At 35.4% G+C, this 24,419-nt stretch overlaps 2 protein-coding genes across 3 annotated transcripts in view; one reads left to right on the forward strand and one right to left on the reverse strand.

The window, feature by feature from the left end:
• The first annotated feature begins 24 nt into the window (after nucleotides 1-24).
• On the forward strand, nucleotides 25-4,133 carry LOC129786763 (isochorismatase domain-containing protein 1). The gene is made up of 3 exons (XM_055821980.1): nucleotides 25-253; nucleotides 538-789; nucleotides 2,725-4,133. Exons 1-3 carry the CDS (start codon nucleotides 122-124, stop codon nucleotides 2,941-2,943), a joined length of 603 nt encoding a protein of 200 aa, XP_055677955.1. The 5' UTR covers nucleotides 25-121; the 3' UTR covers nucleotides 2,944-4,133.
• Nucleotides 3,109-24,419, reverse strand: part of LOC129786760 (autophagy-related protein 16) — a 125,803-nt gene continuing 104,492 nt past the window's right edge. Inside the window, exons 5-6 of one of the 2 annotated variants that reach the window (XM_055821976.1) lie at nucleotides 4,830-5,359; nucleotides 3,109-3,660 (exon numbers count right to left, since the gene is read on the reverse strand). In XM_055821976.1, coding sequence (XP_055677951.1) covers nucleotides 3,567-3,660; nucleotides 4,830-5,359 — 624 coding nt within the window. In that variant the 3' untranslated portion in view covers nucleotides 3,109-3,566. Of the gene's footprint in view, nucleotides 3,682-4,829; nucleotides 5,360-24,419 lie in introns of both variants that reach the window. The other variant, XM_055821975.1, reaches the window with a different exon arrangement.

Here is a 24,419-nt window from a genome sequence, read left to right on the forward strand (position 1 = left end):
TGCTACCATTTTTCTGCGCATGGGAACAGTTGCCTGCCTGACTGTGCAGCATATAAAAATCGCGTGACCTTGTGAATTGTTTTTGTGCGTAAATTTTTCATTTAAATTCCCTTCGTCAGCAATGGCTCGTCAATTGGCACGTCTTGGGCAGCTTGATATTAAGAAGACCCTCTTCCTGTTGTGTGACATCCAGGATAAATTTAAACCTGGGATGAAGTTATTTGATCAAATGGTCAACAACAGTAAGAAATTGGTAATAAAAATATACTCCCCTTACCTATACCCTCGCATAACATCTCATAACACCATTATGGCATCATAGAATCTTATCAGAATTATCAGGTAATATTGGTGGAAATTGAAAGATTTTATGATTCTTTTTTTTTATATTAAAAAAGGATTATTTTCTCTCAATTTCATCCAATAAAGCCAACCTTCCATTAGATGGCACCGGTAATATCACAATATCTTCGTATACCCACCACTATTGGCGCTACGTGCAAGTTTTCAAATTTAACGAACTTTTCTCTTCTTAAGGTTGCAGCCAGCAAACATTTGGAGGTGCCACTAATCGTTTCGGAACACTATCCAGAGAAATTGGGAAGAATTGTTAAAGACTTGGACGTAAGTCATGCTAAGATGATTTACGGGAAGACACTCTTCAGTATGGCAACACCTGAAATGCGAAATAAGGTGAAGGAACTCTTTCCCGGAGACTTGGAATCCATCGTCCTCTTTGGTCTGGAATCACATATTTGTCTGGAACAGACTGCCATTGATATGTGCGATGTGAGTTGAAGACAATGATGTCCTGTCCATGTCCTGATCACAATTACATCTAATCATTTATATTCTTCATTATACTCACTAATGGAAACTAATCATCACCTTCATGTTTGTTGTCGGGTTTATTTGAAGAAAATCAAAGACTATACGAGTGTTGGGCAAGCAAGGAGTCCAGACTAATTAATTCAAAATTTATTGTCAATAAGCTATGGTGATGAGAAACGGAAGTTTTGTCCAATGGATGCAAAGAGTGACCAAGAAATTGATCGAAAGATTCCCAAATTATTGATGCTCGAGGAAGTAGAAAAAAAAATTTCCAAAACGTCGCATAAATAAAAAGCAAGGAATTTCAATAAGATCAGTTTTAGATCATCTTAAATAAAGATTCTTGATCCTTTACAATAGAGGACGGAACAAGAATAATTTAATAATACCTACGCTCTATATTTGAAGCATAGCTTTATAAATATACCTATAGAGAACCTTGAATAAAATTTTTTAATTTGTTCATTTCAAGTTTTTCAATCAATTTAAGAGATTTATTTATAGAAAAAGAAATTATCTGCGGTACACATCAATAATAAAAAACAGCGCGCGTATTATATGATTGTTTTCCATCCATTGGCGTAATTTAAAACACGTATTATTCATGAGACAATAAATTAAATAAGTCAGTCTCATAAATACTCGTAAAGAGTGGAGATGCCACAGTGCTGTGGCATCTTAATCACCCCGTGAAAATGCAATCTTTTCGTAATTGTCACCAAAAGACTCAAAACAAGGAGAAAAGATCTACAATTACCTGACCTTAATTGCCACATAATTGTAGTTCAATCGTTGGAGGGATTCCGCGTCGTTTTTATCTCGAAACCAATTCATACTTAAGGAGAGTATAAAGGAAAAAATATATATTGTAAAAGAAATAAACCTGAGAGACAGATTTATTTCATTTCAAGTGTTATGGGATGAGTATCCACAACTGGCAGATTTTTTTCTTATTCTTTTTAAATATCTCTTGATGAAGTGTGAAGAACTGCATAAGATTCTCGAGAAATAAAGCAGGTTACGGGTTTATTTCGCAGGAAATACTTATGCAAATGATTTATTGGGAAATGAATCAAAAATTCTTTAATGAAATATGATATGTTACGAGGGGGGGTTGTGATTTATTTTCATTCATCATCGCCTTTGGGATTTTTGATGGAGATTGCACTTGATTCTTTTGCCTTGATTCCTCTGCCCTCAAGTGGGTACATTCAGTCAGAGAGTAAAACGTAAATTGTTTGAGCTTCAATAGCATCATCTGGGTGCAATTTCTTGGTGAATTCTTTGATGGAGAAGATTGAAAGAGTGTGATCTCGTAAAAGAAGGACTTTGGCAGGAAGGTAAATTTAATTAAAGAAGTAGGTAAAGGGCTATAAGCAATCATTGTATTGAGATCTTTCTCTCTCTTCTCACAACATGCGGCAGTTACAATGTTGCAAATCAGATTATGTAGTCAGAGGGGAGAGTGTAGAATTTTCAGTAGTTTATTTTATCAAATGAGCCATAAGTTGTCCCTAATCTATTACATAGTGAGTACCAAAGTATGTGAATTCCATAGATTTATACCATTTAAAACATAATTGTGTGTGATAAGGAACTACATGAAATCACGATACTTATAAGGGATTTCTCACAGCATCTTCTGTGCGCGAGTAAATTCTCTTCTCTTTCCGACGCTTTGCTTAAAACCTATATATACCAACACTCTACATATTACACAGGTGAAAAAAAAACGAGCACCTGCACTTGCGGTCTCATGTGATTAATATCTCGACTTGAAAATATCTCATTTACTTTTTCAAACCAATTAACAAATTATCAAAAGCCACCTTCCGCATATTCAGCATTTTCTCTCTTTCTTTTCTTTTTCGCCCCATCTTCCACCACACACAGATGGGCTATCAAGTGCACATCGCTGCCGACTGTGCCATGTCCCGCTCCCTTGAGGATCGTGCAATTGCATTGCAACGCCTTAGAGAGATTGGATGCCACATTACCACCAGTGAAAGTATCATCTTCAAGCTCATGAAAGACAAGAACCACCCGAAATTCAATGAAGTGAGAAAACTGGTTACATTCACGTCCGAAGACACGGGATTGTCGAAATTGTGATTCACCGCGCGCGGGTTGGATACATAAAAGGCAATGCAGGAGAGACAGGAGGATTGGTGAAAGATCCAGAACAGTAATGTTGTGCATTTAAGATTACAAGAAGATTGTTTGAAAAAGAAAAAGAAATTGGCAAAAAAGGAGCAAGAAAAATTATATATCTTATGCTTTTGTTTATATATAACCAAAAAAGGTAAAAATGTTTAATAATCCACTTTACATAACTGTACATGGTTGTTTTCGGGATTTTTTTCTTGAGGAGTTTGAAAGTAAATATTATGTATATAGTTAAGAAAAACAATATATAATTTTGTGATGTAAAAAAATATCAACGTCCAAAACAGCGCAATATATACTCTGCTGTTGTAAAAAAAAACTTCTTTTTCAATCATTATTTTAAGAAAATATACATATATAGGATGATTGAAATCTGCAAAGGAGATGAGTGAGCATATTAACATTGCCCAACGGGAGAATTTGTATTCAATCCACATTTTATTTGATTTTTTTTCCTTAAATTTCTTGGAGTTGTTTTACCTTTTCTTTTATTTTTCTGCTAATTGATTTTTCGCAAAACTTTTGACGCCGGAGGAAGAGGAGTCACATCAGCAAGCATGCAATTGCGGTCAGGCATCAGCCCAGATTGTGCACTTCTTTGAACGATCCACCGTGGCGAGGACCGAACTAAACGGGTGCCAGGATGTGGCTGTAACTGCAGACCTGCCAAAAAATGTGCCATTCCTCATGATTTACACACAACAGAATGGTCATTTTATATACAATTTATCCATTCATCACAGACATTTTTTTAGTTTTGTGTATACAGTGCAAGATTTCCATGCTTTTACCATCGCTAATTGACCCGCGTCGCTGCATATTGTCCGAATTTGGCAAAGAAACAAAAGGATTCTCCGTAACCCCTTTTGGTGATTTATATAAATTGATAAAACTGCGCCGTAAACCCATTCTTTACGCAATCCCATTGATTTTCAATTTAAAGTAAAAAATAAGGCAACAAGACTTGAATAAAAAAGTGCCATTATGTATCTTAAAAAACAAAAAACAAAAAAAACTAATATGTATTATGTTGACCTTTTATATTCAATTAAATGATATTTCAAATTTATTTTTAAAGAAATTTCTTGTAAGTAAACTTGTATGGAAGAGTGAATAAAATTTATTTAAAAAAAAAATTTTGCCTTTTAATTCATTAAAGAAAATCGTCGAGGAGTTTGTTGAATTAATTTTATAGCAAAAAAGTTTTAAGTACAACCCTTGAACTAATTCTTTTTGAAAAGCTAATAAATTGGTAAAATGAAGATAAATAAAGAGATCAAATGTTTCATTTTTATGCTGGAATTTTTCTTCCAACTGACTTTCTTGGGAAAAATTATCTAAAACTCTATTTCCCATTGATTTAATTGTTCTTAACCCCGATGAAGAAGACGAAAAAACTTGTTTTCTTTTGCAAAATAATTAAAAATCGCGCAAAAGTGCAAAACTCATACTGACACCACTTAAAAAATTTTTTTTTAGTAACAGACGTGGAAAATAGATAAATAAAATTAAGAAAAATCTACAGGACATACAAATAAATATAGAAACGAATTTACAAAGAAATTAAAACAGATAGTACTGATTCATAGTACGAGGATACACTAGAAAAGGTTTTAGTGCTCAATTTTAAGTGTGTAAGGGTTGAAAAGAGATCAACGACCTATTTTTTTTAGATTTTACAATAAAATGTTAAATTCAACAAGGTAAATTAGTCACGTAAACGTGCAAATTGAGACAAACTACACAATAATTTACACAAAAGTGCTTCTAATATGTAATACGAAATGCATGCAAATCTCGCGCGCAGGAAAGAATGTTGCGGTGGTACTTACGAGTGATCCTTGAGGATATTCTCGAGACGTCCTGAGATATTCCAAATGTAGACACCCCCATCGACGGAACCTGCCGAAATGTATGTTCCATCGGAGCTAAAGGAGACCCGTGACCAATCACATCCAACCTTGAAGCCATCATGACTGAAGGACTTGACAATGTTATTCATACGTAAATCCAGGATTTTAATTGTGTCATCACGGACACAACATAGGAGGTAGTTGCAGTCGCGCGAGAGATCAAGTGATGCTACGCGTCCAGAGAGGAGAATGTCATTGGATGAGGAATCCGTGCGTGTGTCCCAGAAGCGAATTTTCTTGTCAAAGTGCCCACTGATGATGCATGATCCCGACCCGTCCGTAGTGACGAGATCATTGCAACTGCTGCCAGCGAATTTTGTCTCAATGCAGGCGCGATTCCGCAGGTCCCACACCTTGAGCGTGCGATCGTGACTACCCGTGACCACCCTCGTGTGCTCACTGAGAAACTTTGCTGCCATTACCTTCCCGCTGTGCCCGGTCAGAGTGTGCTGGAATTGGACAAGAAGAGAAAATGCTCGTGTTTAGAGTTTTTGGGCACAAAGGGAATGCTCTATACCAACAAGTGGTACAGATTTTGCTTGGGCACAAACACAGGTAATTCCCGCTCTTTGAGGTCAATCACACGCATTTTTAAGAGAAACACCCAATGAATGATTTACGATACACGCCACTCAAAAGGGAAGCCAACGTGAAACAGACAAATTGTGGGTTTTCTTGCCCCTCCGAAAAAAAAGTAACATTGTGAGGTGAGGGACTTCACACAGATGTGCAGGTCAGGCAAATTTTTTTCTCCTCTTTCTCTCTTGCCATGGGCATCCTGTGAGTAGCTAAATTTTGTGATTTTATTGGGTCATAAAAATTGCGTGAAAAGAATATCCCAGAGGGAAGTATTTTAATTAATTTCTTCATCTAAAAGAAATAGTGTTCTATCTATTAACTACCTATAGCTAGCATTGGTAGCAATTTATTCCGCAAGAATTCATCAGTTATCAAGCAAGAATTTCAAAGAAAAATGAACAGAATTAATTAAATTTTTATTTGACGTCCCTAAACTTCGTGGCGGAATTTTAAATTTTTTCAACGCAAACCTTAATAGAGAATTGCCTTGAAAAACGAATAACTTTTCTGCAACTAACAAGAATATTCAGAATTATGGCAAAATAAATAGGAATTTCACTGCATTAGCTATTGTGGACATAAAAGAGTTAAGCACGAAACATTTAACTGCTCTACCTTGTTAATATAAGTGTGCTACTAACTATATAAGAAAAAACCTAAAGGCTATAAATAGACAAAGACACAAATAAATAAATCTGAGTTTTTAACACCCGTACTCCCTCAGGAGTTTAAAGAATTCTTTTTTTAGAGTAGCATGAGAGTTTAAAGAGAGAAAAAAAATGATCATAATTATAGGTTTTCAACTTGCAAAACACCTAATAATCTGTTTGCTCTCCAATCAATTGAACAAGAAAGAGAAAAACGCCATGGATGCGTGCTCAAACAGTGGGTCTCTCTGCGGAGAATGCACGCAAGAAGTTCTTTCTTTTACTCGCCGAAGAAAAAATCATTAAGAATTTGAAAAGATGGCAAATGTGTGGTGTTTGTCTTTTACTTGGAATTCCTTCTTGTGCGTGTCACCCAGTAAACATCAATCATGGGGAGTGTTGTGCATGAAAATTGCAGCAAGAGAAACAGCAAATTGATCACTTTTTCATTATTTACAAATCTTAACAAATTACTATTAATTTTTGTATATTTTCATACCCGACAGTTTGTCGTGCGTTTGCTGAATGTTTCTTCTTTCAATGAAGAAATTTTGTTGATTTCTCAATACATAATTTGCAATTGTGGAGCATTTAACATGAGAAATATAAATAAAAGCTCTCCGCACATAATCTTGATCTCTTAATCTGCGGGATGTATAAGATTTGATATTTCCTGGCGTTTTCTTGATACAACATATCCCATTGATGAGGTGCCACTTTTTGTTCTCTTTCGCCCAATTCATCCGTTCTCATTGCTGTTGATATAGAAGACAAAATCAAAATGAAAATGATGATCATGAATGAAAATCTTTGTTTGTTGGATTTTGCGCGCATTCTCAGTCAAAGTAAAATTGATTATTTCCCATCTTGATAATCATACCACACTGCCTAAAGAATATTATGCTTAACATTCTGGGGAAATGTGAAAGGTTGTATAAATTGGGATTTTTGTGAGCATTAGAATATGAAATGTCTCATGGTGGGCTCTCTTGTGCGATGAGGAAGGAACATGAATAAGAAAGAAAAAAAAAGAACGAGAAAACCTTTTATCGTGCCAATCAAATGATCTCAATCGCAAAGATTGTTTTCATTCGGAGCATAATCTTATAAATGTGGTGTTGTATACATATAGAGATGATATGGAAGATTTGAGGAGCTTATTACAAAACTTTTAAACAGGAATTCAATTAATTCTCATTTGACTGAAGGCTTCAACTTATCTCCATTCTTCCGTACAATTCCATCGTTAATTTCTTCTCGCATTGTGTCAGTATGTGCACGAGATGCTGGCAGTATGGAAATTTATTTAATTTTCTCCCATTTGAGCACCATACACACAGTGCGCGCGCGCGATTGCAGGGAGGAAATAAAATAGCACGGCTACAGTGGCTTTCTGATCACTTTTAAGAGTTCTTCAGTGTCAACTTCAAGACTTGCCATAGTCAATGCCAATCCATTAGTGACGTGACTCTACTCCATTTAGAGGAAAGAAACGTCCACCGATATACGCTGCATTAGCTACCGCGAGAGAACCCCATATGCACTATGCCTACAAACGCTTTTCGGAGGCTGTTATGTGCAAATAGACACTTGTGTGTAGGATATAGATACCCATCATGGACCATGATGGTGCGGCCAAAGGGGAATTAGGGAGTAAAAATATTATTCTTACACCCATTGCGGAAGAGAAGCCTCTCCTCTCTATGTTAGATTGCAATTCTTTAGCAGATAATTGACGACAATCATTAAGCTCAAATGCATCTCTTCTCTCAATACAGCACACCACACTTCTCTCACCTCCCCTTCACAAGTAAATTTCTCCACCTTATGGATAGTGTGCAAAATCATACCTCCGCCATCCGGGGTCAACCGGGGGCTTCTAATTTCTTCACAGGTGAGCAATGTATCAAATATTTTCTCAAACAGAGATTCGTCTCTAAGCATTGAATAGATGTTTTGATTTAATTAAACAGAAGTAAAGAAAAGAATTACAACTAGAATTATAAAAAATTTGGGTGAATAGGATCATTAAAAAATTTCTGGTATAATTTTCTCAAAAATTCCGGATAACAGTCGGAAATTTATTCAAGGGATTTGTTTCGGGAAAACATTTTTTTTTATTCAAAGAATGCTATGAATTAAAAAGAACGACTGAGAAGAATTCGAACTTCTGACAATCTGTTAAATTCTAACGTTTGACATTGATTTTTTGACGTTTAACATTTATGTGTTCTATTCCTAACGGTTGACATTTATTCAAATGTTTGATTTTTTTTCTAATTTCTGAAAATATTTTTTTGGAACCTAAGGTGTCTTACCTTTTAGTTTAATCACCAACGCACCCTCTCTAAACTATTCCACTGGTCACAATAAAATAATCGATTAATGATCAGCCCCCGCGCAGGATTTACCGACTGTCTGCCCAATCTTCCACACAACACATTTGATGCAATAATTTATTCAAGCGCGAATTAGGATTAATTTATAAAGCAAATGAATCTGAATAATGACTCGCCTTCCACTTTAATAATAAATAATTACCAACAATATTTTGTGTCCAACGTTTGCCACAACCCTGTGCTCCATCAGGTGTGGAGGGAATTTTGTTCTGTTTGACCATAATTTGCCAACCGCATGTGAATTCCGTCGTGCTGTCGATTGGTGCCATAGTCGCGAATGGATCTCATTAATATTCTATTTATGCTACATACATACATATATATGTATTTATGCGGGGAGGAGGTGAACCCCAAGTGTCGTGGGCGTACTTGGTGTATTGGCGCACGGTCATATCAACTTCTTGCAATCTCTTAATCTCCCTTTCTCCTAACTCCCATATGCATACATTGAGCGCGTCCGTTGTGGAATTGGAAATTTATGAAGCATAATCCACAATCTGGAGTATGTTTGTTGGCAGTGAAAAAGTTATTGGTTTTGTGGAAATGGCGCAATGATCTCATGCTGTTTTCTTCTTTCAATTTACAAAAAGAAAAAAAAAACAATTTTTGTATGCACCTCAAGGTAGTATATAGGTACCTGCGAGAGGTAGTATGCGCGACACAATCCCCTACTGCCTTGCAAATATCTCTGTGCAAAATGCCGGATGATTCTTCTTAATTTGATTGATCACTTTGTCTTTATTTTACGAGATGCGTATCCTGGGCAATTTGAATATCAATTAAATTGCTATAGAGAATGGCAAAATGGAAGTGAGTGAGAGAGGTGCGCATGCAAACTCCTCGAAGGTGAATGTTATGAACTCAATGGAGATTTTATTATCATTTATTCAATAATAATATGACTATTTATAATAATAATAGATATTTCAACCATCGCCAGTACTTTCAATATAGAGACGTTAAACTCTTAAAGAATTAACGACTTTCTATGCATGATAAAATTACATACATGTCGTATTTCATTGTCTACTGTTAGCACCTTCGGGCACATTTTTCTCCGACTATCTTGGTGCTGTGTGATGTACCGAATGGAGAACGTTTATAGGTATGTCGAAAGAAAAAGAAAAAAAGAAGAAAATCTCATATTTGCAATATAGAGCAAAATCATCATTTATATTGAATTCGACAGTGATAGTCTTTAAATTCAACACGATGGGGCTCTTTCATCTCGGGATTCTTTCATAACCTCCTCCTCCTCTAAAGTACTTCCTCGCACAATTTCTTTATGTTCTCACTTTGAGAATATAATATAGAGAACGTCGTGTTTTCCTTGGGGCAACATGTTTTTGGGCAAAAATCTTAATTATAACGAAGAGAAGAAAAGAAAGAAGTGGACCGAAAGCAAGATGAGTTCATGTGTTACAATTTTTGCATTTGCACGGCTCCGTACCAGCGAATTCAGCGGAAGTTACATTTAAATAACACGAAAAAATCATTACAATAAGAGCAACCCAAAAGATAAGAATCATTTCTCATTATAAAATGTTGTTTAAATGTATTTACAATTGCTCTTAATAAAACAACAACAACAAAACATGCTCAGGTGAAAGAAGTTGAAACATTGAGTTTGAGAAATTATTCCGCAAGATGATATCGCAATCATTTATAAAACAGTTTAAACATGAAGAATCAATTGATGCAAACCCAATTACTTTTTGATTGTAAATTTTTGCAAAAATTGATTATATAGATACATCTCAATAAAACTGTTTATTTTTTGTTCTTCATAAACTTCCAACAACGATGGTTTTAAATAAATTAACCACGCCTATGTTGGTACATTCCTATAAATTTATCACGCAAAGAACGAAAAGTCTATCGCGCAAAAAAGAAAATCTTTAAAGAACGCTAACAACACAGTATAAGGGACGGTTTAAAGTGTTCTTGTTTTGAGTTATGACAAAGAAAATTATGCAAAAATGCATTTTTATCACTCTGAAGCTTTAATTATATATAATAAATAAAATAATATGACATTCCTTAAGAATACGAAACAATAGGTTTAAAAAACAATTTTCTTAACTAAAATATTTTTTAAATGAGCTTCTCCGGTTAAAATAGTTTTGTTTTTTATGTATGTAACTTACACTAATTTTGTCAGATAAGATTGAGAATTTTTTTCACCGAACAAGAGTGCAAAAAAAAAGACTACAATACCCAACAAGATCATAAAATGGTAATTTTTCTATAAAGGTTAAGGTGTCTTTGAGTATGGTAAATTAACCTTTAGTTGGAAGTTTATGATTTTTCAAGTGTATTGTACATTTTTTCGCATTTTATTCCTTCATTTATACCATACTAAATAGCAAGTTTCTGTGGTTACACGTTGTGTAAACTTTAACAGTGTGTTTAGGGATCTTTTTTCTCCAATTGCAAAATGTTACCACCAATATTTACTCGATGGAAGTAATTTAAATTCAACATCTTGAAAGCGAATCACACGTAATTTAAAATTTTTTCTCCATGCATTTCACCATATTTTCAAACAGAGAGAAAAGCATGGTGTGGTACCTCTCCTGTAAGTTTAATTCCGCGACTTCAACATTTGATCTAAATAACCATTTTGAGAGATATATAACGACCCGCGCTACAAATAATCACCTCCTTCATTGGGCAAATTTATGATTTGCAATTAGGTTTTGTATTATAAAATGTTTTACAAAAGTAAACCAGTTGAAGTGGCAATCGCACTATTTTCCATGAGCACGAAACATTATAACTATACATTGTACTATAGATGGAAACCGTTTTTCATATATACACAACAACAACATCAACCTAACCCATTCATCCCAGTAATTTCCTAAACTATTTCTTTCTTTCCATCCACAAGGTGGAATTTCTTTCATTTTCTCAGCTGGGATGCGTCCCGTTCTCTCGTCGCGCGCGCGCACGCCTAAAAAAAGATGGGTATCCAATGAAAGATCCATTGACTTGATATAGCGTTTAGGGGGAAAAGTACAGCAAATTCACAAAATTGTCTTAAAAAGTTGACGGTGATCTTTCTTTCTTTCATTTTTTTTGCTTCTTCTTCCTACAGGTAATTCCTCATCTTTGCGTGTGCAACCCAAGTTGATCGAAGAGAGGAGATTTGAAGAGATGTTCCAAATCAAGTTTTAAAAACTATCACTTTCGCATGGAGATTAATTTTAGCAAAATCAAGTTTTTGCAGACACGCAGAATATATATTATTTTGCACCAGCAATGTGTACCTGTACACGTAGAGTGAAATGGAAAAGAAGTCGAATAACTTGCGGAAGAAATGACAACTTCTTGGAGAATTTTAATTGCTCCCGCGGCTCTCTGAATTGGTTAAATATTCTTGAAATTACGTAATGATGACCGAGGCAATGTCGCAATGAATTTCAAGTAAGGACGCACAATTTACCTTTTTCTTTTTTTTGTAACTGTAAAAAAAGTAATATAGGTACCTACATATGTACATATGTATTTATAGTTACTTCTTTTCCCCTCTCAAAGGTTTGTGCTATATATAGACAATTATAAAGAAAAAAAAAGAACCTCAGTGGTCATAAAACATGTTGCACAAGGTGTAGGTTTTGAAATTTGAGCACCTCATAATTAACACTAGGTGCACATGTGTGTGCCATAAGCCATTGAAATTGGTTATGGCATTGAAAAAGGGGATGAAGTGATAAAACAAGATATGAGTTAAATTAAAATAAATTCAAATACACCATTTATAATGAAGGTGATGCATTTTGTTGAGAAAAATCTTCCGTAGTCGCGAAGGACGTTAATTGAGTTGCTTCTGAATCTCCCAAGAACCCAAGAGGAGACTTAATTATCGATATTATTCATTGAGAAGATAAGCAGAGGCGTTTATAAGCATTGGGAGAGACAGAGTGGAGAGGGACGCAAGTGCACCTCTTCTTTTGCATCTGTGGTGGAAACTGATACCTTTAACATACCTACATATGTATTACATATCATGTAAATGGTGCGAAGAAAAAAAAAACGGAGCAATAAAGATGGTATCTTCCGCTTGTACTACGGTTAAAAGCAAAATAATTAAAAATTTCCATAATTGCGATATTGACACAAATACATATCGTCAATTAATGTGACTATAATGATGCTGACTGGAATACTGATGGAATAATTTGAATATTGTTTTGTACTGCTGCAACATACACATTATACCCCCACATGTGAATGGGAAAGCATCACGAGAGAGCAATGTTGAGCACCTTCTTCTCTGTCACAATTTTGGTGAAAATATACTTTGCATTTTGCAAAAATTATGCGCAATGCACTCTCGCGATGGGCCCCACACTGTGAGGACAGCCGTGGTGTACATATAATGGCCCCATGAGGAGCATACTCTCCTCTCCACCATCATAGCTCATTCATAAAGAAGAAAAACCCATATAGGTAAGAAGAAAAAAAAATAAAGAAACACTTTGAATACGAAGATGGTGTGTAATTAGTTCACAGATGAAAGTCTCTTGCTCATTGGTGGTGTCTTTTATCTCTTTTACTCATTTTAAAAGCACCAACTTGAGAGACACACAAGCTCGTGAAAATGTCATGTACACGTACTAAATATGAAATATGAATCCCAATTTTCAATGCAGTGCGCACCCGGAGCGATGCCATCCATGACTTCATGCTCTAGCCGCGTTTTTGCGCTGTTTGCTCCCCTTTCGGGACATGTTACTTAGCAAGTGGATTTACGTGCATAAATTTTACCGGTGGCATTAGGAAATGTGAGGCACACGCGCACGAGATCTCTCAAAATATGTAGGAAGGGGGAAGGGGGATACCATCCTCCTATATGGATTGCTTTTTCTTTGGCTGAATTTACTTGGTCCATCCATGACCTAGACTGAAACTGGAGGAGTGTGTATCATTTATATTTGTTTTTTTTTTTAATCTTTCGTGAGCATTCTCTTAATTCGTTTTTTGCATTCTATAAGAATTGCTCCTTGAGAGAATTCACAATGTTCTCATTTTTATTTTAAAATTTAACAATTATTCTCTATCATCTCTTCAAGGGTATCAAAATACATAATAATTAAACACAAAATACAACATATCTCCAAAGCTCTTAAAAGTACAGCAAAAGAACCATTTCGCGGACAAACAATCATCAAAAGAAGCTTGCGGAGTGTGTATGTAAAAAGCACAAAATGAGAATCCTCTTTGGTGAGAAGCTGAAGAATTTTTCAACAAGGTGAATGTAAGTTTATGAATTTATTTTTGGGTGAGAGGAAAACTCGTGTGGACTTAACCCGTAAGATCCATATGATAGTACATACCCGCGCGCAATGACTGCCGACGACAACGAGATCAGCGATTCTGTCGCTTTGCGAGAAAAGTCCACGAGATGCACACCATGAAGGTAAAGGACCATAAACTTGTGTGTGCTTTGGCAGTAACCGATTTGCATATTAATAAGGTGGGGTACACATGGAGTGGAAAAAGGTATAAGAGCAATTCACTATGGGGAGAAGAAACTATCATCGATTTGAGCATGAGGTCATATTTATGGCTTCCTTTCTCCATTTATGCAAAAGATCATTGGGAATATGTGCACTGAGAGAGCATAAGATCAGTATGATCTCACTGTGACTTTGTCACGCATTCACACAAAACTTATATTAATTAGATACAAAACTAACTCTCACAACAAGAATGGTTTAGCTTTTGTATGTACTACATAAAACCCTGACCAGTATGCTACCCATCAATTCTCCGGTACATCGATAAGGTTCAATGAAAGTGAATATGCGCAGCATTTTCGTTTTTTTTCTTCCCTCGTCGTTCTACCTCGATGGTAATGTTGACTTGTATGTACTACAGCAGAAATCCCGCAGCAGTGGGTACATTTTGATGGGAGCACACAGAGCAAATCCAGAGAAAGGCTCAATTAAGTACACGAGAATTACATTAATGTTTTGTTAAAGAAAAAAAGAACGTGTGAGAACCATCCATATAGGTACATAACATACGTCAAGTGAGGAATGAGATTTTTGACCACTTTTTAACCGTTTTATTTAATGCTCAATAAAGTATGTCCCCCGATACAATCGGTGCAAATTCGTTTGGTATCTTAATTAACATTTCTCATCACTTTTCATCATTAGACATAACATTCCAATAGAAGAAGAAGAAATCCGACAGCGAGAACCCGCAGCTCGTGAAATTAAGATGATTAAAGTGGGAATTGCTCTCATCCACCGAACGAGCGAAAGAGATTCATTCTGTGACATATTCCGCGAGTTTTGCCCAAAAAAAGAACAAGTGAGACACCCAAGAAAGGCCAGAGAAAGAAATCACCGCGTGCACGTCTTAATCCCCACAGGAGTGCCACCAACTTTATTTACCTCTACCAATTTGTGTGCGAATGAATTTGGCTAAATTGACCAAAAGAGTGCTCCTGCTTTCATCTCTGAGAGACCAAATCAATTAAGTCATAAATTATGCGCACCAGACTTCTAAATGAATAAGAATCATAAAATAACAAAAAAAATTCCCCATTCTTGGCCATTTTTCGAATATTTTGATTAAATATCTCGCGTTTAGCACTAGAGGAGTCTTTTAGATGGTTTTCGCCGCCGTTTTTAACCTTTCTCAAAAGTGAATTTTTTAGCCATGTTTTTGCACTAATTTAGAGATAGTTTACTCGGAGTTTGTAACGGTTTCGTTTTAGAGGTATTTTGTTTAGCTAAATTTGAATTATTATCCAAACAGCAATTTGGTAAACATTTTAAAATTTATTTACTAAAAAAAATCTGGCTAAGATGGGTGATACGAGAAAAGTTTTAATTTTATCTCTGAATGAATTTGTTTACAAATTCATTTGACTAATTATAGTTGAGGAGGTTTTTAAAGAATTAAAAAAAAATGGCTATTGCATAAAATATTAATTTCTCTTCTATTTTATCTTAATATTCTCAAAGAAGAAGAACTTGAGAGAAAATTTAATGAGTCTTAGCAGAAAAAAGTCCATCCAGACTTGAGAGATTCTTGCAAATTATCAGTATTGATTAGCAAAAAACTACCGAAAGTCATAAATCATTTTTAATAATAATCAATTCACCGGATACATCATTTGACCCACATCTGCACCTGCAACTAAGTACATACTTAACACATGAAACATGATTGTCTCTCCTGCTGGAGTTCTTTTTTTTTCATATCGAATTTCATGTTAATTTTATGATTTCATTAAAATGTTAAGACGAAAAGTAAAGACATCCATTTAACGTGGTGGTTGCAATAAAAATTCATTGAAGAAGTCTTAATGGCAAAGAAAAAAAAAGAAGAAGCTGAAAGAATGAAGATAAATTTACCAAAGTTATTGCAAAAGAATTCTTTAGGTGGAGAAGTTTTTTTTTTTCATGAAGTCTCTGTGACTCTTTCACCCAGATGATTCATTCATGATGTCATCAATTGGTGGAATTTTTCAATTAAGAACCCTCCACCGCAGTAATCCGTAATGTAAACCGAAATATGCACTAAACATAAAGTATTGACATACATATTTAAATTTCAATGTGACCCCGAATAATTCTCATGGCATATAAAATACATCAAATTGTGGCATTTGCAATGTCATGGCGTGTATGCAATGAAATCCACATGAGATGTGGTGGAGTCAATTAATTGTGTCGACAATACTTCAAAGGAGAAAATTCTGGCACGAGGAATGCCATCATTAATGAATCAGAGTGTTTTTCTCTCACTTAAAACTTGCGGCCTTTGGGAAGTTGTGTGCATTTTACCAACCAAAATGGTTGAGTGTTGGGGGGGAAAGAAGGGGAAGATGAATGAGGAAAATACCTTCGTGAACTGTTACATTGGTGAATTGCATTGTACCAAAGTGCAACCTATGATTTCGTGTTCAATATTCAATTTGATACACGAGATGATGCACGCGTTTATACAATATCGACGATGATGGACATCGATTAACATATCCTGCATTGATGACTTATTTCCCTGTTGCTCGATTGACCTACCCACGGTTATTACGGGCATCGTACGATGATTGTTTCAGCGTAGGGCAATTTATTGATAAAGAGCACCACATCGTGTTGCAAAATTGTATGTTCATACTTCCATGTAATAAAATTGCAAGCAACTAGGTGAATAGTGCAATCCTCTTTCTTTCTCCCGATGCCCATTGAGAAGATTCCCATTGCATGGGGCCTTTAAATAAAATATACATACGTACATATGTATATATATTGCAGGTATTGAGCCTCAAATGACGCATCCATTGCATTCTTATGGGGTAAAAGCCCATTTTATAGTGATGCAAAACATCACAAAAATGCCTCCAAGGTCCAATTACAAATTGGATTAATGTTGCTCTTTAACCATGACGCATCTCCCAATGGACTTAATAATTTTCACTAGGTGATATATTTTTATTTGCATGCATAAATCAATGTGTGGAGTATATTGCTCTACACCTTCAATAAAATTGATTTCTCACCCAGTGTGGTAGCATTCCCATCCATATGGCCCTTATTTATGCTCATGTCATATCGTTGCTTCGATCAGCAACAGTCGTGAGTATCAATTTAAAATAAAAAAAAAACTTTTTTTTAGATAAAGAAAATTTATCAACTTCTCAAGTCAACACCATTAATCACGTGTGTAAAATATTCAATCCTATACACAAAAAAACGCATGTCTATGGGTCACAGACGTAGCATATTTACATAAATCGTGATACAGAAGGGTTATGTTAAAAAGATCTTAACATATGATGACATAGGCTTCGATGGCGCTTTTAATTTATTTACCATCACAACGAAGAAACCATATTTGGAGATTTCTGATTAATTAAAATATTTCTCAAATGCGTTTTTTCCCTTGTGTCTTATTAAGGTCTTGAAAAATTATATAATTAAGGTAAGTTTTCGTGTTTAGAAATTTTATCTGTTCTAATTTCTTTTCATTGATCTACTTTTTTTCTCCAGAGTTAGAGGTTCCACGAAAATTCTTTAAAAGCTCTAAAGACTCAAAAAAACAAGAAAAATTTCTTTATGAACAATTTTCCAAAAAAAGAAAACATTTACACGAAAAGTAAGTCCAAAGTAAACGTAAAATTCTAAATAAGATTCAGTGATTAACCCACCTCCACGAATAGCAGGATATTCGATCAAGTAATAAAAGAAAAGTCTTTTAGAACTTATTACAGTTGGATTGTAAAATTAGCTAGAGTATTTTCTCACCCACTCGTTATATAGTGACGTAAAAACAAACATATATTTGCCAATTTGCTGCACTTCCGACACTTGTAGATTCAATAAACATTTCACCTTTATCTGAGAGAAGCCCTCAGGCAAAAGAGCTTGGTGGCTTATGAAGTAAACGTCCCAATCCGCACGGTTAATAAAATTCTTGAATTTACATACATCTGGTGTACACCACAAATAGAGACATGAATATGATTAAAGGGTGATTGGAATATGTGTTGTTTGGATCTGTTTGCGCGCTGAAAGAAAATATGCAATATGTGTTTGGCTATGTGTGATGCATATGTGGTGCACAAGATAATTTGCAATATATGTATGTGAATTAAATGAACGCAAAATAAACGGCGAGTTGAATGTACCGTTTTAAAAACTCGAACTAATGCACATTTTTCGAGCATATGCATATTACATTAGTAGTGAGACCTACTGTCTTGCACGGGGTTAAGATTCTCTCTCTCTCTCTGGCGCGCGCCATTTCTTGAGAAGTATCCAAAGAAGTCACCTCGCGATGCAGGCTGATGTGCGAAAGCAAAGATAAAAAAAAGAGTATGCACCTCAGCTTTCCAGGTTACGCCAGATGGAAGTCATCATTGGATGCCTAGGTGTCGTCGTCAATCGGCACCCATGGTATAGTCTCCTTTTTCACCTTGAGCACAGTGTGGAGTCCCGCGTGAGAGCCGGCAAACACAAAACATGGTATAGCCGCCTCTCTAAATGCAACAGGTTGTACCGCGAGAGAGAGACAGAGATCAGATTTTCCTCCAGCAGCATCCGGAAATCTCACCCCGATCTACGAAACAATTCATCATGTAGCCCAACTATATGGAACAATTATTTATATTGACTGCATTTAAACAATCTTCACACAACTCCATTTAATACATTCAATTTCACATGAGATGCGCGCCTTGTCTCTTAGTGATTTCGTCTCTTCGCGCCAAGTGAGCTGCCTCGTAATAAGGACACCCTGTCGATGTTTACCCAGGAGATGCAAGCAAAAAGAGACGACCCCACCATCTCCACGATATACAAACAACATTTTAAACATTATCTCAATCTCCGTTTCAGATTCAAACCGTTTCACACTGATTTTGATGTTGCTCAAAATATATTTATGTATTTTACATAGAAACTAAAACTCCGCTCTCACCATATAATTTCTTTTTCAATGAATTTCTTACAAAAGCCATTTTCTACTATTCTAATGTGTAATCTCATTTTATCTCTCTGCAACACAGCCTCCACCATCACATCCTCCCCATACTTCCTCCTCCCGCATATTCCTCACAAAATGCTCCTCTTCTCATGTACACATATGCACATGAGTGTATTATGGTCATGTTTCAGCACATATCGTATCGATCTCTAGCGATCTTCAACATCGATTTGTGTATTTTTCGACCCATAAACGTGGCAAAATAATAAAATATGTCGTGATGATTTCTAAGCTTTCGTTGACTCCTAAAGTGGGTTTTCAGCATTTTATACAACATAGCCATCTTTTCCATCTCTTTCCACACAAATTCTACCATTTTTTTTGTACTATCTTATTTCAACGTGTGCATATTACCTTTTCTAGCACATGCGAAATTATTTTTAGCGGGTATGTATATAATTTTGCCCACTGTGTCATTGCTTGAAAATTGCCCACAGAGGAAAAAGAAAGTTCTTACATATGCGCTCTTTGCCACCGATAATTGCCACTGCTGGCAAATATCCCCAAACATGTCGAAGAGAGAAGTTTATGTTAAGGCATATGTACACCTTTATGCCATGCTCCCAACGTGATTGAAAGAACACTAATTAGATGTTGGAGAGAAACAGATTCAAATGGCACATTCGTTTGCACAATGTTTGTCATTCTGTCTACTTATAGAGAGTGTTCGGCGACATATGCTTCAATTTCTTGATTTAGTTCTAACACATCATTAACTTTCGCGAGATGTATTTCAAAGGTGGCAAAGATCATTGGTATACGGTGTTTAATTCATTGCATTTCATGCCGTTTTAAATGCATTTCATGTGCATTGATTTATTTATTTCTTCCAGTGCAATGTTGTAAATTGAAATGTGTTGAAATGAGAATTAAAAGATTCTTAGAGTTAAAAATTATTTATTAATAAGAATTGTTTAAAAAAGAAAATATATGTCATTGTGACTACAAAGTATTCAAAAGAGAAAATATAGCAGTTTTTTAGCAAACAACATCAACTTTTCTAGGTATGTGTTTTAAGGTATCCAAATAAGTCATCGATATATGTACAAAATCTATCTATAAGGTGTTATGCAGAATATTAAAATACAATGCTAGATGTTGTGGGCACGATATTAGTTTAGAGAATTGTTATGGAAATGCAGAGGCGGAATAACCAACATGTTAAACTTATTTTAAACAATAAAATATACATTACATATATAGCAATATTATATATAACACGAATTTATAGTCCAATGCATTCCATTGCACATAAAAGTAGCCGAAAATGAGCCCCAGGTGAGAGCGATAGATTAAAGTAAATCTCTTTTTACACGCTAGAAGTGAAATTGAGACTTATTGCTTGCAATATTATGAAGAATCCAATTAGGGAGAAGAATATTGAAATAAGAGTCCATTCACAATCAACAACAGACAGTTATTATGTGGCCTTTTATTAGGCTAATTGGAGCACCATTATTATTAATCCTATATGATTCTCTTTTGAGGAATTTCAGTTTTCTAATTAGAAAATATACTTTTTTTTCTCTCTTTATATTAGCACCCGGTAGGTGCACTTTCTCAACCTCTTCTCACTCCATTCATACCTATCTTCAATTTCCCCAAACTCTTTCTTTCAACTTCATTTTCACCGTGCACGATGGTAAAGAATTCTATGTTGGATACCGTAATATGTGGAAAAAAAAGCCCTCTAATGAATTAGATAAGAATCTTTTGTGCACTTTTTTCATCTATCTGATTAATCTTTTCAAATCTTTTCTTTTACTTTCATATAAGTGCAAATATGTACCTTTAGTTTAATCATTAAACTTTCATTTGGAATTTATTGAGGTTCATTAACATTTCCCAGGTTGGAAAATATATAAGGTTGAAAAAAAAAAAGATTCTATGGCACATAATTAGGGAGAATTCCAACGAAATTGAACATTATCCCGTACAACTTCCCGCTTTCGCACAGAGATTCACACATTGATGGAAAAAAAGTCAGAGAACAGATGAAATGGATGTTGGGTAAAAGATATACCCACCTATAATTTCTAAGAGATGTAGCATTTGAATGAGAGTAAAAACTGTTCTAGTTTTTTTTCTCACGACTTTTATAATTTTATATTTATATATATAAATGTGTGCTAGTAATGGAAATCATGTGGAGAAACTTAATAAAACAAGAAAATTTAGAAAAAGAGAGAATTGCAAATACTATATCCATTTTGCTCTCGTTTAGAACTATTACGGCATATGTGTGATGTTTCTAGTTTATTTGAAAGCTCACCTTTTCCGCTATATATGTAGGTATATGATGCTCTCACATAGGAATTCACAGCGGAAAAGTTTCAACTGCATGTGTGGAGAAAAAAAAGTAAGCTAATTTGTTGTTGGATGACAGAATCAAAAAAGGAATCTCACCGAAGCGATAAAGGTTAAATAATTGCAGAAGAACTCATTGATCAATAAACAATCAGCATAATTCATTTTTATGAAGCACATCATTCATTGCCATTCTCTATTTCCCTCTCCTCCCTCCTTCTCTCTCTAAATGAGAATCAGAGACTGGCCTTTGGATATTATAATGGAAAATATATACGGAATATCCATCAAATATCTATCCTATATCTCTTCAACATGAACAGGTACAAAAGTTCTTCTTTACTTGTGCTCACCCAGTAAGTCAATATATAGGAGGAAGATGCAATGATCAAGAGATTCTCTTTGCGTATTTTTTTACGAGATAAATTCATATAAACATTAAATTAGTTCATGGTACGTAATTATCATTTCAAGTGCAAAAAGTCTTTGACGCGAATTACCCGTGTAGGTACGTTCTGAATCGGTAGTGAGTTTGTAGACAGTGGATAGTATTACAACGAAACTCGTTTATCTCGTGAGGTGCTGCACACTTTAGGTTTGGCCAAAAGTTCTGTTGTAAAGAACTTTTTTGGAAAATTTTCCGACTTAATAAAATTCTAGGAATCTTTGCGTTAAATAGATTAAAGAATTTCTTATTTTTTTTAAACTAGAAAGTGTATGGAAATAAAAAGTGAAATTTACTACTAAGTTTGTCTTAGACCGTTTCTAACCCAGATTTTAGCTCTTTTTTAAGCCTTTTCCAAAAAAGAGTCCTATCTTAAGAAACTAAAACTGGTTTAAGAAAACTAAAGCCTAAACAAGTAAGCCAATTAAACTTTTTTCTACAATTCCAACTTTTTTTACTTCTGCAATATAGCAGAACTTTTGTGTGGATTATGCACATTAGAAGTAAATGTGATTTGACTATAAGAAATATGTGTTCTTATGCGCTTCTTGTTGATATATTGTTTACCAGGCTCTCTCGCGGTAGAATTATTTGCACGGCGGTGTGTATGCGAAAAGTATCACACACGAGTAACGTTATTTCGTGCAAACACATTGTATATCTTGCACAACATTGCATATCCATATGGCATCAGCCACACACAATCTTTTCCTCTCACTCCAAAAGCCAACTGAATCGGGCGCACACACAAGACGCAGGTTCACGCGATAGGATACCCCACGATGGTGTTGATGATGGCACACCGATGATGATGATGAATTGATCTACCACCAAGATATGCGTGGCATTTTGCACGCAGTGCCACGATTCTGCCATCATCCATCTCTCCACCATGGTGTTGCATCCCAAAAGCCGTGAACTTGGCGCACTTGTGATCTTTTGGCGCGCGCGCGCAACATTCACGGTTGCACTATCGTGTTTGGTGTAATGCAGGCTGGCACACATATAGGTGAGCCTTTCAGTATCGCGCTCTGATACGCCGACAATTGAGCCGACTTTCAATTCCACATTTATGTAAACGCAGCACCACATATGACTATGCGGAGAGATAGGGCACTGGAACGAATAATTCAATTTATTCTATACTGGCCGACACACAACAAGATCCACACCGCTCCCGGAAGGGCATTCTTTGCAGTTTGTGATAAGAAGTTTGCGAGAATGCTTGTTTAGCGTTGCCCCGCGATACGGTACATCCCCCGTGGAAATGCTCTTCGTTCACTCCAACATCAGAGGAATATGTCTGCAGGAATGATGTGTTACAGATTGCTTTATGTATGGATAGAATTTAGAGCAGCACGTTAGCCTTATCACAAATCAATAAAAGAACTTACCACTGAAGCTCTAAGCTGAATCATATTATAAGTGTAGCAGAAAAAAGCTCACGGAGTGTACCTTTTTATTGGTCATCCCCCTCTTAATTTTGCACTATAAAGTAAACTAAGGCCATGATGAATAACAAGTAAGAATATGATTTTACAGAAGGAACATACAAGATTCACATGACTTTGGGATTCAAAATAAATGCAAAGTTTAAAAAAAAGGACAGCTCTAATAGCTAAAGGAAATATCATTTCTATATAGCTACCTTGCTTATTAACATTTTGACATTTAATATGTTGTACGGAGAGAGAGAAAGAGAGAGCATTTTTACCCCAACCAATTTGTCTATGCCAATAACCCCGTTGCTTCTCAATGGTTTTCCCAAGGTGCATGGCTTAAATTTTTCCATGAGACATACTTAGCATAAAAGTGGAATGGGTTAAAATATATTAGCATAATTCGAATGCAATATTGAATTAATTGATATATGCTTAAGAAATGCAATAAAGATGAGATAATCTCATGAAACGATATCACGAATGTCGTTTTTTTGTATACAGCATCTTCCCCATTGCGATGATATAATATTCTCCATGGATTTTTCACAGTTTTTTTTTTTCATGAAGAATGGTATTGCACTTAAATATTCCGATTGCATGTTATGCAATATAGAGCTAGAGCTCACGCATCGGTTCTAAACAAAAAAAAACGCGCAACATTGAGAGAGTTCTGTGTGTATTGCTTAAAAGAGCAACAACAACAAAAAAGATAAATGGTGGTAGAAAAACAATATCTATTCTTCATCTTATCCTCCACCTCTCCCCCATTTCCCCTCATAAATAAAAGTATATTAATTTAGAACATTGGATCATCTTCATTATAAGTAGAGGAAATCTGGGTAAGCAGCTTTGGAGGATGGTATTTCAAAATTGCAATCTTCCATCGTCATCGAGTGTAACACATTTCTCTCGCGTGGAGTTTCGGTTGCTCAAGCCAAACTCATTCAGTTTGCTATATGGCTCTCACTCTACCCAAGACACCATAAGAACAATTCATGAGCAACACAAGAAAACAACATTCCAGGAAATTCTTCGAAGCTGGGCCAGTTTCCAATTTGCTCTCCCCCTTCGTCAGAGTCATCAAATCACGCGTATTATTATTGCAAACTTTATATATATACACTAACCATTCAAATAACAGTGAATTCAAGCCATTGAGTGACTCACTTGGCTGCGTG

Source organism: Lutzomyia longipalpis, chromosome 1, assembly GCF_024334085.1.
Source record: "Lutzomyia longipalpis isolate SR_M1_2022 chromosome 1, ASM2433408v1".
In the NCBI taxonomy this organism is placed as follows: Eukaryota; Metazoa; Arthropoda; class Insecta; order Diptera; family Psychodidae; genus Lutzomyia; species Lutzomyia longipalpis.

What these genes read in the sequence shown, in the direction of transcription:
- LOC129786763 (XM_055821980.1), top strand. Translation starts at nt 122, where the DNA reads ATGGCTCGTCAATTGGCACGTCTTGGGCAGCTTGATATTAAGAAGACC. An exon ending in TCAACAACAGTAAGAAATTG is followed by an intron (nt 254 to 537) that starts GTAATAAAAATA and finishes TCTCTTCTTAAG; the next exon opens with GTTGCAGCCAGCAAACATTT. An exon ending in CTGCCATTGATATGTGCGAT is followed by an intron (nt 790 to 2,724) that starts GTGAGTTGAAGA and finishes CACCACACACAG; the next exon opens with ATGGGCTATCAAGTGCACAT.